A 13,470-nucleotide genomic window follows, 5' to 3' on the forward strand; every position below is an offset into this window, starting at 1 on the left:
TCCATTAATGTATATGCATCTACATTTTTAAAAAATTGCTTATCGGAGTTCCCATCGTGGCGCAGTGGTTAACGAATCCGACTAGGAACCATGAGGTTGCAGGTTCGGTCCCTGCCCTTGCTCAGTGGGTTAACGATCCGGCGTTGCCGTGAGCTGTGTTGTAGGTTGCAGACTCGGCTCGGATCCTGCATTGCTGTGGCTCTGGCGTAGGCCGGCAGCTACAGCTCTGATTAGACCCCTAGCCTGGGAACCTCCATATGCCTCAGGAGCGGCCCAAGAAATAGCAAAAAAAAAAAAAAAAAAAAAGACAAAAAAAAATTGCTTATCCATTCCCTTTTGATGATAATTTCCTTCTTTCATCTCTTTCTGTCATCTCAAATATTGCTGCATACTTCTTCATGTTGTCAGTCCCCCTATATCATCCACACATTCAGAAATTTGCTAGATTTGCTAAAAATCATGGAACTTATCATACAGTTGAACTCATGGCTTAGATTTACTGCAGTGACATAATGAGGATACGCAGCCAAGTGATAAAGGAAAAAAACATGGGCAGAGTCTGGAGGAATCCATGTGCAGGCCTCCTTATCCTCTTTCCCTCACGTAAGGGGTCATACAAGTGTACAGCATTAACCCAACAACAAAAATGCTGCAATAGATGTGTTATATTTCTGCCCAGAAAATCTTATTAGACCTAAATGCATTCAAAAATTGGGGGGGTGGGGGTGGAGTTCTCTTGTGGCACAGTGGGTTAAGGATCTGGTGTTGTCCCCGTCCCCAGTGGCCTGGGTCAGTGCCATGGCATGGGTTCAGTCCTTGGCCCAGGAACTTCCACAAGCTGCAACTATGGTCAAAAAATTTTTTTTGTTTAGGTTGGTCACACAGATACCCTATACCTATCACATACCAAAATTCTAGACTCCCAGAAGAAAGGCAGGTTGAATACAAATTGTATTGTTTATTTAAGTAGTCTGGGCATAATTAACTACTCTTATCAGTTAAGGAATGGTGAGAAAGCTTCCGAAATCCAAGTACCAAACACTTATCAGGAGCTATCCTTGCAAGCAGATTCTTCCTAAGATAACAGCCTCAAGCCTACCATGTAACTCTTTCTACACACTTTATTATGCACATATACAAATTTTTTTAGAGTAGGTTAACACTATGAAGTGATGAATCACACAGTTCAATAGAAGTATATTGAATTAAACTCCATAGTGCCTCTGGGAGATTATCATACAAGTTTCAAATTAATTACTTATAAGTGAACTTTTATAATATAATCCTATTCATGAATTGGGATTGTCTGTAATCAATGAAAATTATTATATACTCTAAAAAGAGACTAAACCTCCAAATGGTAGCTTTGTTTAAAAAAAAAGTTCTGGAGTTCCCATTGTGGCTCAGCAGTAACAAACCCAACTAGTAGCCATGAGGATGTGGGTTTGATCCCTGGCCTCACTCAGTGGGTTAAGGATCTGGGGATGCCATAAGTTATGGTGTAGGTTGCAGATGCAGCTTGGATCTGGCATTGCTGTGGCTGTGGCATAGGCCAGCAGCCACAGTTCCAATTTGACCCCTAGCCTGGGAACCTCCATATGCCACAGGTGCAGCCCTAAAAAGATCAAAAAATAGTTCTTGGTGTTCCCTTCTGGCACAGGGGTTTGAGGATCTGGCATTGTCATTGCAGCAGCTTAGGTTGCTGCTGTGGCATGGGTTTGACCCCTGGCCTGGGAACTTCCACATGCTACAGGCATGGCCAAAAAAAGGGGGAAAAAAAGTTCTTATCTTCATTTGGCAAAACATGGAATTGAGAAATCTTTTAAAAAGGGAGCTCATATTTGTATCATTTAATACTATAAATTAGCTGTTATCTATCATCTTTGCTGTCTATGCTAAATTTCCTTCTCTATAAAGGTTAATCTTTGAAATAAAAAGTTTTTTTAAAGGAATAAATTGTTATTTCTAACTTTATTCAGATTTGTAGAAAAATGCTACATCGCCATGTGCTTATATTTCGACTGCCTAACTTACAGATGTTAGATGGAATCCCTGTGAATTCAGATGACAGGGCAAAAGCTGAATTTCACTTCTCTGAACTACAAGCTAAGAAAAATTTGGTAATAATTATATTATTTACACTTTTCCTTTTAAAATATATTCCTTAATAGTAAATGAACACTATACTATGTCCTGTGCATTTTTACTTAAATGTTTAAACCTCAGCTCTAATGTTTTTAAAGATTATTTTAGTATATATTTAGTGATTACTGTCAAAGGCAGCTTCATCTGGTGAACAGAGCACGTACACACACAGAATAGCCAGAAAAGCTCCCTATTCTAATAATATACTTTGACATAAAGCAAATCATTTAAAACTATGTTCCTCTTGCTCCATGTCAGATAATCCTAGAAAGTAAGAAACTACAGCATAACACTCTTATAAACAAAAACTAACACACTCTTTCCACTTAGGAGATAGGATGGGAAGGAAAGAACACTGACCTCAAACTCTCTAGATGTAGAGTTCATCTAACAAGGGAGGGGCGTGTCTCTTTTCTTGTATATTGGCAGAATAATTGGGTCTTTTGCCCATGAACCCTAATAGGGTATCTGATCATAACAGGGAAGAGGTTAAAGAGAGAAGAACCCACAAAACTGTATCATTTGGAAACTGTCACTGACCACCAGGATTCTTCATGACCATCTTCAAACAACTAAATTTAACACAGAAAAGCTCTCGTTTTTGAACAAAGAAGTAACATTGCTAGAGCTGTGCCTTTGCAAAGTTTGAGGAAGAAGAGGAAGGAGGCAAGAAAACCAATAAAAAGCTTTTAGAATAATCCAAGAAAGAGAGTATGACAACATGGACTAGGGTGGGGCAGTAAGAATATAAGTGAATCACTAACATAAGTGAAAGCCAGAGAATAAGGGCACTAGTCAATGAACGAAGATTACTTTTAAAAGTTATATTGAAGAGGAAAGAGATAAGACAACTGTAGATATTTTCACTTATTTCACTGGATTAACCAACACTCTCCATTCCATTCATGAAACAAACTGATTCCCAGAACACATGGAACGGTTGATACTAGTAGGCTCCTCTCTAGCTCGCTTTTGCCTTCAGCAATAGAGTCACATATTTATTAAGAGTTGACTGTTTTTTCAGAGACTTGTTATGTTAGTCTTTTATTTTAAATAGATACATAAGTACAAACTTTATTATTCCTATGTTTCTATGAAAACTAAATGGGATTCTTTGCAAAGTCTGCATAAAGATCAATTTATACAAACAATGTCAAATTAAGTTGGGAGGAAAAAAACTGCCAAATAAGGGGGAAAATTATAAAAATTCAGACAAAATACATGGGAAAATTATTTTTAAAAATCTAGACAGTTTCTTGTATTCAAATTTCTCCACATGTTAAATTCTTGCTACTTTAAAGAAACTAAAACTGGAAATTATACACAAACCTTAAGGGTGGACTTAGCAGTCAGATAAAATACCCAATCAAGGGACTCTTCCTTACAGAATAGGCCTTGGCCCTTCATCAAAAGACAGGTGAGCATATGTACTTTCATGTTTCAAATTTTCTAGAATTATATATATAATTCTTATTATTCCCTGAATTTTTATTACCCCTCACTTTTTTTAGTTAACCAAGGGGATTCTATTATTGCCAAAAGCTACAGAGACCTGCAAGACTTACAGTTTTACAGTATTAATAAAGATTATCTAGATCAGGCAAAGGAATCTGGTTTGTTTGTGGGTTATATCTACAAATGTTTTCCTAAAAACTATGCTTTGTAAAAAAAAAAAACTTAGCTACTAATCTGTATAACTAAGAGAGAACAGTATCTAATGTCATTTACCAAAATTGTCACAGGCAATTGTCTTTAAAAAAGAGAACAAATAATCAAATAAAATTTAGTTCAATGATTTAAGCCTTCCTTCCCTTTCTCGCTTTTATATTCCATGAGCAAGTCACTTCTTGCTTCCAGAAGTGAAAAGTGAGGGGAAGTTTAGTTTCTTATTACTCTCATAAAAAATTACTTCAAATTTATGTCTTGAAACAACACAAATTTACTATCTTACAATTCCGGAGGTCACAAGTCTAAAAATCAGTCTCACAGAGCTAAAATCAAAAGTATCAGCAGGGCTGCATAATTTCTGGAAGCTCTAGGAGAGAATGTACTCTTTCCCTTTTCAAACATCTGGAGGATCTCTGCTTTCCTTGGCTCCAGGCCCTCTTCCAACAATGCCATCATCACATCTTCTTTCACTCTGACCCTCCTACTTCCCTCATACAAGGACCCTTGTATTGGGCCCACCTAGATAATCCAGGATAATTGCCCCATCTCAGAATCCTTAATTATGCCTGAAAAGTCCCTTTTGCTGTATAAAGCATTCACAAGTTTTAGAGATTAGGACGTAAACATCTTTGGGGAATTAGGACATAGACATCTGCCTACCATACCACATATGTGAGGCCTCCAGTGAGAGACCTATCCAAATTGTCACATTAAAATTTATAAATTCTGTTTTAAGGTAATGTTGGCTACATTTGAAAAATTCCATATAATTTCATAAATACTCATTACATTATATTTAAAGAAATCAGAGATCCCATCATGGTGCAGCAGAAATGAATCCGACTAGGAACCATGAGGTCTCAGGTTCAATCCTTGGCCTCGCTCAGTGGGTTAAGGATCTGGTGTTGCTGTGAGCTGTGGTATAGATCGCAGACACGGCTCTGACTGATGTTGCTGTGGCTCTGGCGTAGACTGGCAGCAATAGCTCTGATTAGACCCCTAGCCTGGGAACCTCCATATGCCGTGGGTGTGGCCCTCAAAAGACAAAAAAAAAAAAAAAAATTATATTTAAAGAAATCACTCAGAGCAACTTTGAAGATCTCACTTCCCATATATATTTTAATTGGATTAATATAGCAAAAAAAAAAAACCATAAACTCAAATTTTAGTCAATGATGGATGAGTATTTCAGAAGCTTTGCTTGTTGGCGATTCCTTTCTATTTCTTATATAGTAAACTAAGATTTTTCCCACTACTATACCAGGATGTTGTTTAAAGTGATTCTAGATACCTAGTCTTGACATGTGAATCAGTATCATATATAAGACTTTATCTTTCCATTTATTCTATATATAAATATTTTATTTTAAAAATGGGGATTTTTTTTAAATTCATCTATACATGGTAGTAAAATAAAGGTGATAAATGAAGTCTTTATCTTATAGAAATCTATGTTAAGATGCACTAATAATTTTTATTTTCCTGGCTAGAACAAAATTAAGCTATTATTTCATTTAGCTATCCAAAAGACATAAGAACAGAATACTTTTCAACTTTATCAGTTCAGTCTAATGTATTTTTTCTTTGTTTTCATTGCTGCTCTTCTTTCTTTTTAAACAGCAAATAAAGAGGGAATGAATGAAATCTAAAGTTGTCCTTTAAACCAGAACATTTTGGTGCTTTGGTTTCAGAAGAAAATCTGACAACATTCTAGATTAGTGACGGGCAGAAATTCCCACAAAGGAATTAGGGAATTGGGGACCAGCTTTAGTAAAAGGCCTGATACCTTAGTGCTCATTAGGAAGCTGCATTTTGGTTACACTTCCAGAAATATGAGGGAAATCAGTAATTTTACACAAATGATAAAAGCCTATATCCCTAAATAAATTGAATCATATATTAAGGATTCATATTTTTTAAAGTAAAAACAAGGTCAGTCTTCCTCAAGACAGAGAAGGCCTATATTTCTAGGAAAACCGAGTCTCCAGCCTAAAATACTTCTCTCCTCCATTTGCTGATTCCTGAAATTCTTTTAAAAGCCTCTTAATCCTCAACCAATTTTAAATGTAAACACTATTTAGAGAGTCAGCACACTGATTAAAAGTGATTGTTGTAAGATGCTTTTCTTAGTCCCCATTTTATTTACTTGTTTTTGAAAAACTAATTAACTGTAAGACACCTGATGAGGTAATGTGAGGTACACAAAAACAAAACTCTTTATCATCTAGAAATTACTGTTCAGAAAAAAAAAAAATTACAAAGGGGGAAAGGCTTAATTCTCATTTTCTTATTTCTACACTTACCTTGTTAAGACCCTTTGGAAAGGGGGAGGTGCCACCACACTAGATTGCTGTAATGAGTACAATGAAGTCTGAAAAAAAACAGAGCATAAGGTTCTAAGGGAGGCTAAGAGCCCAAAAGATCATCTGTTTCCCGGTTTTTGCCTCATAGCAACTCTGAGTTTAGGCAAGTATATAACTCTGACCTAAAAAAAATTTAAGTTGACTATCCAAATGGAGCTGTAGAAAGGCTAAATCTATTGATTTGAGTTTTGGAGGTAAGGCATTCTTCACTTTTATTTTATTAGTTTATTCCTGTTACCAACTCTCCTGTGGATGGTGGATCCTTTGGCCAAGTGAAAGCTCCTCCCATTAAGATAACAAATGTAATTCCGCCTGGTGGATTTAGCCATTACTTGGGATCTGACTTCACTTTAACTCCTGAAGTTGAAGGTATTTCGACAGAATTTCTGAGTGAATGGGAAAAAACAAACAACGGCAACCAAAAACCCACATAATTTCAAACAAAAGTCTCACTTTCATTTCTAATACTGCTTAAATTGCATATTTTAAATTTACGTTTGCTAAAATTGAATATTTGTTCGTTTCATGTAACCATTCTGATTTCAAAGAATCTATAGTATTTTTTAGTTTTGCTCAACTTCCAATATGTTGTAACTAAGCATTTGCTTGCAATTTGAACTTTGTGATACTTGCACAATTATTTCTTGACATTTATTTTATTTCATTTTATGTATTTCATAGCTGAACTAACTGCTAAAACCAGTTAATTAGTATGTCCTACTAAAAGAAATCAGAGGTTTAAAAATATTAGTAACAGCAGAGTCTTGGAGTATGAAGGATATCTTAACAAGGAGAAGGTCAAATTTTATCCTTGAAACCACTAGTAAAATATTCATGAAGCTATCAATAGGGAACAGTTTCAAGAGATAGCTCTCTAAAGGAAGGGAATATTAAAAGGACAGAGCATGGAAATGGTTCATTCTATTATATATATAATAGAATGATATATATATATATATTCGCTCAGGTATAATAGAATTATATATATATATATTCGCTCAGGTTTGGATCAAGGCTATTCCCTTATTCTAGATCTTCACTGGCTATAATTTTCAGGAAACTGGGAATAGCTGCTCCTTCTCTGAGGGCTCATCTCTTCCATTCTTTATAACATTTCACTTGACCTCAGACCACTGTTAGACAATAAAACTGAACATCACAATAGTGATAAAATGATCTAAGAGCCTACTAAAAAAAGTAGATCTCTCTATCCAATTATTTTTAAAAGAAACTCAGTTAAAAGAAACCAAACATAATTTACTATGTTAAGATGTATTTTTTATTTTTCATCCTCCTACATACTTATGGCTTCAACATTTTAATCACAGTGAGAATTTTTATGCTTCTGCCCAATAGATACAACTATCAGTAAAACTGAACATACCAAATTGTTATTGGCCTCCTTGATAGTACAGTGTCATCACTGTCATCTTCAGTAATGTCTTCAATACCTTTTTTCTTGGCATGGATTCATCTCCATAACTTTCTTCTCAAATATCTTTCATTAAGATTCATTGTACAACTACTTTTTAGTATTTTCTGGAAAAGTTCTGTTTCTTTACTATTTTCTGACTGTATTGCCCCAATTTTTGTTTTGAAAAGTATAGTTACTTTCTCTATAAATTTATAATAGCACACGAGCTCTGAACATTTATATTTTTTAATTGCTAAAAAGGTATCAAATTGGTTCATTAGCTCAGAAAAATTTAAGCAGCATTAAGTACTAGAAATGTATTTCAATTCTATATTTTTATTTAAAGTTTTTAATTCATGTTATGAAATATGTATAGCACACATTCAGCTAAAGGACAACAGAAGTTATTAATTTATTAATGCTTTTCATTGGTTCCTAATTCCTAATTTCAGACAAACAAAACAAGAATGCAGGGATTCTGATGAGTAATCCTCGGAGCATCCATGCAGAAATAGCTTTTAGGCAACTCAGAGGGATAAATCTCTCTCCATCTCTTTTATCACATCAGAATATGGCATCTCCAAGTGCACAAATGTACCAGGGCAACCAAGATGAGGAAAGGTAAAGCTATTTTGTGTTTTGACATTGTTTCTCATCATTAAAATAAAAAAGAACTCCCTGAATTTGCCTGTCATGTATAGAAATGGGAAATATTGTTATATTCTACCACATATTTACTCTGTGAGCTGGGAAGAAACTGTCAGATAGCATAAGGCTTCTTCTCTCATATTTGCCAAACCTTTCTCAAAGTCCAGTATATATAAAGCATAATTCAAAAAATGCTTTTTAGAGTTGGCTATCAAAGTAGAATAGTGTTCACCCAGTACTTAGGTAAGGAAACACTAAAACAATTATGGAACTACTATTAATTGTATTCTCTCCCGAGTCACTTCTAATCACTGAATATGCAAATCAGTTCACTTATATTTTGAACAACAGATAAATTCAACTCTGAAATCGCAAAGGCTGAGAACTATGTATATTCTTCAAACTTCTCCTTATAATTCCCACTTGCCTTCCTCCAGTTTGGATCCAAGCCCTAGAGGCAGGCTGAAGGCCTAAAGAACCTGCTACTTCTCATTAAGAATTTGCTCTGCTGCTCAACAGCTGTCATGTCCTCTAGCTTCTTTGTAACCAAGCTCTGGATCATCTATTAAAGGTGATCTAGCAGCAGGTCTAGCTTAGGCCTGGCTCCTGCCATAGTGATTTCCCTGCTATAATCAGTCGTATCCCACTGAGTATATATTTATTGAGTATACTATATTGATATCATATTTTGATATCAATAGGTTATATCCTCATGATAACCTGATTTATAGATAGCCAAAAATAGGATATTTTTCTCTCCTGTGTTGTCTTTTTTAAATTGTACACATATAAAATATAAAAATTATTTACTGAAGAATTACCTTAAATTAGCTGATCCATTAAGAAACCGTCACAATTATCTGACTCATAAATTATTTTGTTTCTGACAGAATTCCCGGCAGCCACTTTCCAAGATCAAATCGAATGTAACTGCCTAAAGAGAAATGAATATACACCAAGAAACCTATTTCTGTTTAGTAGTTGTACAAAAACTATTAGACAGTGTCAGTGAAAAAATATATATAAGACAATCATGTTACTTATGTTACTGAAGCACCTGATCCATATGAAGATAATCTCTATCACCCTTGGTGAATTTTATTTTATATCCCCCCTCTTAAACTTTTTTATGGTTATCCTAATTATTCATTTGAATTTCATGTTTGAAAAATCATGAAATAATATATCATACAATTTGAAAAGATACAAGTGACATAAAACAAAGTCTAAAAAATCAAATATTTAGTGGAAACCATTTAGTTGCAAAAATCTCATTTTGGCTTGTCATATAAAGATACGAAAAAACATAATTGTAGGAAATAAGCATATTTTAATTTGTAGAATATCTGTTCATTTAGGCTTACCTAAAGTTAAAGCATACATTTCTAACAAAACACACTATTACTAATGCAGGTTGAATTTTGCTAGTTGAACTACAAATTAGTTTAGGACTATATTTCAGGAAAAAAAAAATCCTCAAACTGGGTCTGCCCTAAGAATAAATCATAGGCATCAATAGTGAAACTGGACAGGGCCTGTGGGGCTCCTGGGCACAAAAGCCTTTCCATGTCCCCCATTTCTTGTTCTTAGGAAATGGGCCTCATTCGGCCACCATGACCTTTCCTGAGTTCCTAGGGACAGCTTCAGACAGTTGCAGATCAGGGAAGGGAGGAACAGTCGAGCAACAACAGTACAGCCTTGGGGCAGGATCCTGGTTCCCTCTCAAGGATACACATAATAATATAGGCATCTTATACACCTAAGAGAAAAGTTATATTCCTTATGCTTCTTTTAGAAAGGAATACTTTAAAACTGAACAGCCTAGAGTCTTTCTTTGTCCTTCTTCCTGACTTAATTGCACCCTAAACAAAATCACCCGTAAAGATTAGGCACTCTGAGCATAATTGCCTGTGCGCTAAAGATTATTAGCACGTGATGTTTACCAGGAACGTTCTTGGTTTGTTCTAATTTCTGATCAATAGGCCCTTTTCACAAGTCCTGTTGTTCTAGGCAATAACCCAGAAAAACACCATCGTGAACATCTCCTGACTCCAGCTTTGATGACTAAGATTCCCCCAAAGTAGAATGCATGTTTGTTCCAATCCTGATTCCTATCTGAAAACCTGTTTTTCTCCTTTTTACTCTAAAACTCCTCGCAATTTGGGGGGGAGGGGAGCACAGTCTTTAAGGCATTAGCCTGCTGTGACCCTCCTTAGCCTGGCAAAGCAATAAAGCTGTTTTTTTCTCCTTTACCCAGAACTCTGTCTCTGTGTTTCAATTCGGCACTGACAGACAGGACCAAATTCTGGCAACAATAGTACTTCCTAAAGGAAGTGCCAAACTATGAGTGCACCTAGCCATTCAAGCTCTAAGAATAAAAGCGTACTATTTTATACTCAAAATTCATTAAATGTGCCTATAGTGATACAATTTTACAAGCGCATTTTAGGCTAAGTAAAACACATGCTCAAACAGAGTGGACACATTTAAAATTTGGACTCAACTGGAGTTCCCGTCGTGGCGCAGTGGTTAACGAATACGACTAAGAACCATGAGGTTGCGGGTTCAGTCCCTGCCCTTGCTCAGTGGGTGCCGTGAGCTGTGGTGTAAGTTGCAGACGTGGCTTGGATCCCGAGTTGCTGTGGCTGTGGCAGAGGCCAGCGGCTACAGCTCCGATTCGACCCCTAGCCTGGGAACCTCCATATGCCGCAGGACCGGCCCAAAGAAATAGCAAAAAGACAAAAATAAAATAAAATAAACTTTGGACTCAACTGAATTTCACTGTAAATAATTTTTCTAAAATACACTGCATAGAAAAAAATCAATCAAACATGGTATTGAATGTATTAAACACAGTTCTTAATGATGAAATTGCCCATCATATTTTCTATCAATGGGCTCCATGATTCATGAAGTATTCTATTTAAATTTTGCAAGTGGTGGTTCAATACTACATGTAATTTTCATATTATTTTATGTGTTCCCTACATGAAAATAAATTATTTTTACTAAAATATTTGTATTTTATAATTTATCTGGAAATGGTCTTAAGGATATTTTGGAAACTAATTCCAATGTGTATGCAACAATTTTGTATCTTTTCTCTTCTTTAGATACTGTATGTTTGTAATTTAATCATGTAATTTTTAAAAATTCAAACCTGGAGTTCCCATTAGGGCTCAGCTGGTTAAGAACTCAGCTGGTATACATGAGGATGCAGGTTCGATCCCTGGCCTCACTCAGGGGGTTAAGGATCCACTGTTGCCATGAGCTGCAGTGTAGGTCGCAGATGTTGCTCGGATCTGACGTTGCTGTGGCTGTGGTGTAGGCTGGCAGCTGAAGCTCCCATCTGACCCAAAGCCCAGGAACTTCCATGTCGCGATAGTGTATCCCTCAAAAATAAAATAAAATTTCAAACCTAATACAGATTGGTTTTACCCTTCTTAACATGTGGTTTTTAAACAACTATTACTCTAAGGTAGAAAAAGAACTTTGTTTATAAAGCAACTATGCAGTTCTTAAGATGTCCAGAAGATGTCTTTGTTGCCCTTTAATTTTGACAGCTGCTTTTAGTACAGTGTTATGATAAGTATCTGCTCTTCACTATCTGTTAGTAACGTGGCATCATCTTGCTTTTTCTTTCTCTTATGATTATGTGTAAATGAAATACTCAATATACACTACTTTTATAATAAAAAGTGTCTTTGTAAATAATAAACTGGATGGGAAAAATAAAGTAACAGTTTTTTACCAGAGAAAAATTTATAAGAGTAGAAAAGTATAAAGCAGTATATTATCCAGTATCTACTTAACATTTGACATTTTTTTAGCCATTTTTCCTATGCATTTGTAATATATTTGAGAGCCATCATTTTATTTTTATGAACATACTGTTAAATTCTGAAATATCATTTTTATTATAATTTCTTTTTGGCTATGCCAGCGGCATGTGAAAGTTCCCCGGCCAGGGATCGAACCAATACCACAGCAGCAAACCAAGCTGCTGCAGTGACAATGCTGGATCCTTAACCCACTGCGTCACAAGAGAACTATAATTTTTTTTAATCTGAATTTCTTCTTGAAAGCAAATTTGTATTACATAATTTAATAGTAACACTAAGAATAATAATAAACATATATTTAGGTATTGCTAGGTGCTGCACAGAAAACAGACACTGACTCAACCTTAAGAACATTTTAATATAAATATACAATAATTCCATATAAAAGCAATGAAGGGGATGATTTCTAAGATAATTTGACCCAGTAGCTCTGAATTTTTTTCTGCCATGAGAGCAGATGATGCTGACATGATGCACAACATACTCCCCTGGGAATGCCTAGGTAGGTAAATGCCTAGGTAGGTTAAGCTATTGGTTACACACATTTCTTAAAGCAGTAGCTATAACTTCATCCCCTTGCTAGTCAACAAAATAAATGAAAATGTAATTGAACGAGAAGTGTTTTTACAGAAATGACTTCAGATCTGCTTTAAATTATTTTTTTTAGTAAACCATTCACCAACTGCAAAATTTTAAATTATTAATAACACACTTCACAACTGATTATCACAAAACCAGAAAAGAACGCTGAATATATATAAACCACTAGTCTATTTTACATGGTTTATCCTACTAACAAACCTATGAAGAAGATTTGACATGTATTGTCTTCATGTGTCTTTTTTATTTTTATTTTTGCTTTTTAGGGCTGCACCCGTAGCATATGGAAGTTCCCAGGCTAGGAGTCAAATCTGAGCTACAGTTGCTGGCCTACACCACAGCCACAGCAACGCAAGATCCAAGCCACATCTTCGATCTACACCACAGCTCACAGCAACACCAGATCCCCAACTCACTGAGCAAGGCCAAGGATCGAAACTGCATACTCATGGATACTAGTCTGATTCATTTCCACTGCACCAGAACAGGAACTACAAGAAACTGGCTTTAAAAATCTTAGATTTTTTTCAACCCTAAATTCATTGTTTTGATTACTACAAATGAATTGACATTTAATTATTCCTAATGTGTTTATAAATCAGCTGTTATTGAGCCCTAATGTGCATAAAAACTGTAAACTATCCATTCTCTTTCAGTATATCAAGATTAGGGAAAATATATGATTTCTACTGTAAAATTAGTTCTTTGCACCCCCTCCCAGAAAATATCTTGATAAATTTATTTTCCATGTAGTCATATCCATGATTATATGACTTGTTTTAAATTAAAG

The 13,470-nt window shown here is 35.3% G+C and overlaps 1 protein-coding gene across 12 annotated transcripts in view; it reads left to right on the forward strand.

The window, feature by feature from the left end:
* The window catches only part of LOC100622535 (leucine-rich repeat-containing protein 9), a 115,161-nt gene extending 104,671 nt beyond the window's left edge, over positions 1 to 10,490 (forward strand). For 6 of the 12 annotated variants that reach the window (XM_021062251.1, XM_021062234.1, XM_021102725.1 and 3 more), the window contains 4 exons: positions 1,980 to 2,120; positions 6,401 to 6,545; positions 8,043 to 8,211; positions 9,129 to 10,490. In XM_021062251.1, coding sequence (XP_020917910.1) covers positions 1,980 to 2,120; positions 6,401 to 6,545; positions 8,043 to 8,211; positions 9,129 to 9,168 — 495 coding nt within the window. In that variant the 3' untranslated portion in view covers positions 9,169 to 10,490. Of the gene's footprint in view, positions 1 to 1,979; positions 2,121 to 6,400 lie in introns of those variants that run through there. The other 6 variants (XM_021062226.1, XM_021062229.1, XM_021062232.1 and 3 more) reach the window with 6 other exon arrangements.

This window comes from Sus scrofa, chromosome 1 (genome assembly GCF_000003025.6).
Source record: "Sus scrofa isolate TJ Tabasco breed Duroc chromosome 1, Sscrofa11.1, whole genome shotgun sequence".
Lineage (NCBI taxonomy): Eukaryota > Metazoa > Chordata > Mammalia > Artiodactyla > Suidae > Sus > Sus scrofa.